This window comes from Dendroctonus ponderosae, unplaced genomic scaffold, assembly GCF_020466585.1.
Source record: "Dendroctonus ponderosae isolate FM_Combo_2020 unplaced genomic scaffold, Dpon_F_20191213v2 Dpon_F_20191213_1, whole genome shotgun sequence".
Lineage (NCBI taxonomy): Eukaryota > Metazoa > Arthropoda > Insecta > Coleoptera > Curculionidae > Dendroctonus > Dendroctonus ponderosae.
This window is the reverse complement of record NW_026017110.1, coordinates 36,100,007-36,102,474: the sequence shown is the minus strand read 5'-3', so window position 1 is coordinate 36,102,474 and position 2,468 is coordinate 36,100,007. Positions and strand designations below refer to the sequence as shown.

At 33.7% G+C, this 2,468-nt stretch overlaps 1 protein-coding gene and 1 long non-coding RNA gene across 5 annotated transcripts in view; one reads left to right on the top strand and one right to left on the bottom strand.

Annotated features, from left to right (window-relative positions):
* LOC109541240 (neurotrimin) overlaps positions 1–2,468 on the top strand; it is an 83,205-nt gene that overhangs the window by 28,532 nt on the left and 52,205 nt on the right. For 3 of the 4 annotated variants that reach the window (XM_048661495.1, XM_048661494.1, XM_048661493.1), the window contains exon 2: positions 1,126–1,223. In XM_048661495.1, coding sequence (XP_048517452.1) covers positions 1,126–1,223 — 98 coding nt within the window. Of the gene's footprint in view, positions 1–1,125; positions 1,224–1,360; positions 1,480–2,468 lie in introns of those variants that run through there. The other variant, XM_048661496.1, reaches the window with a different exon arrangement.
* The window catches only part of LOC125502645, an 8,742-nt gene that overhangs the window by 1,566 nt on the left and 4,708 nt on the right, over positions 1–2,468 (bottom strand). The window lies entirely within an intron of this gene.

The window sequence follows — 2,468 nt, the reverse complement described above, 5'->3', positions numbered from 1 at the left end:
GGGTGTTCTATTTAAAATAAGCAAGTTGATACCTACTTCCGGTATAACCGGAAGTGTGGCCATATTGAGAGTATTTCAGACCGTTTGTCTCCAATGACTTCGGCAGACTGCCAATTTTTAAATTTCCCTAATTACAGTTTTCCAGATATCGATTGTGGTGGTTCCCCGTGGGACACCCTGTATAGGATATGTTTTTCTTTGTTTTTGTCTCTTAACGTTGGAGCCGAAATGTCACATAGAAGCACATGTTCTTGTTCCGCCTGTCCATATGGATCGGTTTTTTTGGTTACATAATGTGAAATGGACTATAATCGAACATAAATACACTTTCGTGTCTCTATCTCACACTCTAGTCTCAACTTCAAACAATCATTTCTATTCGCTTTGATAAAAGATTAATTTAAAAAAAAACAAATTTATCATTTTATATTTATATTTATTTTCATATTATTAATGTATCTACAAATTTGCTTTGGTGATTCGAAACTTTATTAAATTAAATTATTTTACGCACTAACTTATATAAGTGCGCCATATTCTAATTTACATTTAGACTAACCTCATCCCTATAATATCAACAGAATTAACTAGTGTTTCTGTGGTTATTCCTATGTTCTTCCTAACTTCAGACTAATATTTAATGGTACTGTTCAAATGTGTATTCAATTGTCGCACTTTGCATTTCTTTAAAGTCATCTATCTACTACGTTGTAGCAAAACCGCTTTGGTATGGAAATGCTGTAGTTCAATTCCGTAATTAGCCAGTGTTACTAACTCATTAAAATCCCTTTATGCAAATATATTCCTGTCGACTCTAACACATTACTATTAAAGGAGTATTACTACAAGTGCAATAAAGTTTTCAATTAGTAACGTGTCGCAGACAATGTCAAGTAGATATAGAGTTTGAATGTTGGGTTTTGATTAAAAACTTATGTTCTGAGTAAAATTGAAAGTAATTGTTTGCAGTAAATTGTGTTGCCCTTAACTTATTTTTAGGTCTTAAAATATAAACTTAATGGATAAAAGCTATAAAACAGTGGTTTAGTGTCAATAATAAGTGTTCATAGCCATAAAAAAATTGCATAAAAAACATCATAATAATAACCAATGGTTTTTTTTTAGAGAACCCCAACTTTATGGCTCCCATTCCGAATATAACAGTAGCTGTGGGTAGAGAAGCTACTCTAGAGTGTAAAGTCGACAATTTATCCGTATTCAAGGTAAGGAAATAGTGTTTTAAATAATTACATCGGATTTCACTTGCTATAATTTACGCTATATTGCAACTAATAACCTTATGTCTTAAGTTGTGGATGTCAGTAACGTTGGTGATAATTAGTAAAACATTACTCTTCAGGTGCTTGGAGTCAAACAGAGACATTACTTAATAGGCGAAGCTAGTCATTCATACATCCCGATTTGCTTGCGAGCACACTGAATTCTGTGGATCGGCGATTTATAAACGAAAAATAGATGGTAGGGATAACAGTACTAACAGTTTGAACCGATCAATATATTTACGAATAGTAGAGTTAATCCCGAAACTTAGAATTAATAGGCCACTTACGACGATTATATAATTAAAATAAGACGCAATATAGTTTCTGCTTCGATTAGCATGATTAGGATATAAAATAACCCACAGCAGGAACGAGAATTCAAGATAGTCATTCAACTTCAAGATAGTCAATCTACGGTTAGGTTCGGTCGCAATTAACAATCCATATTAAAAAATTGTATTAATTTAAAATAAAGCTTAAAAAAAACGAAAGTTTCATCTTGAAGCATTTCACTTGATTCATTCAACATGCGAAAACTACCACCATCCAGCCAAAACAAGAAGATCCGGTGTTCCATTTATGGTATCATTTACGCAACTTTAGTACACATTCTTTCGAAACCGGTATTCATGCGCATCGAAAACGTGTTAGAAGACTCCGATTGTCGCTTGGATTTTGTCGGAGTCGGATTCCACGCATTCCGACGAAGGTCTCGCATCGGGGCGTTTCCCGTTCTTCGGGTCTCATCGGAATATTCTTCACGTTTTAGATGGGTTTTGGTTAGAGAAGCAGCTTTTAGGTGTCTTAGAATAAATGTCGAAATTATAGAATTTAGAAACATACAGGTTTTTTCCGCCCAATTCCATATTTATTAATTAAATTCGATTATTTTCGTTGAGATTCACGTATGCACAAAGTCAATTTGAGGAATTTTGGGAGACTCTAAATTCAAATCCTAAACAAATTGGCCCAAATGAACACTTGCGTCATGGCAACTGAGAGTGACTGCATTTAAAATAAGATGCGGCAAAATAGCCACATGAAAACATTAAATTGATAATTTTTCGTAAACTGAACACTTTTGGATTAGACATCCTTACGCAAACTTGCCCTTATTTTCAATACTGAATAAGATAAAATTATCAAAAATGGGGGCTTCTATTTAAAAAAAAACGAATTTGGGCG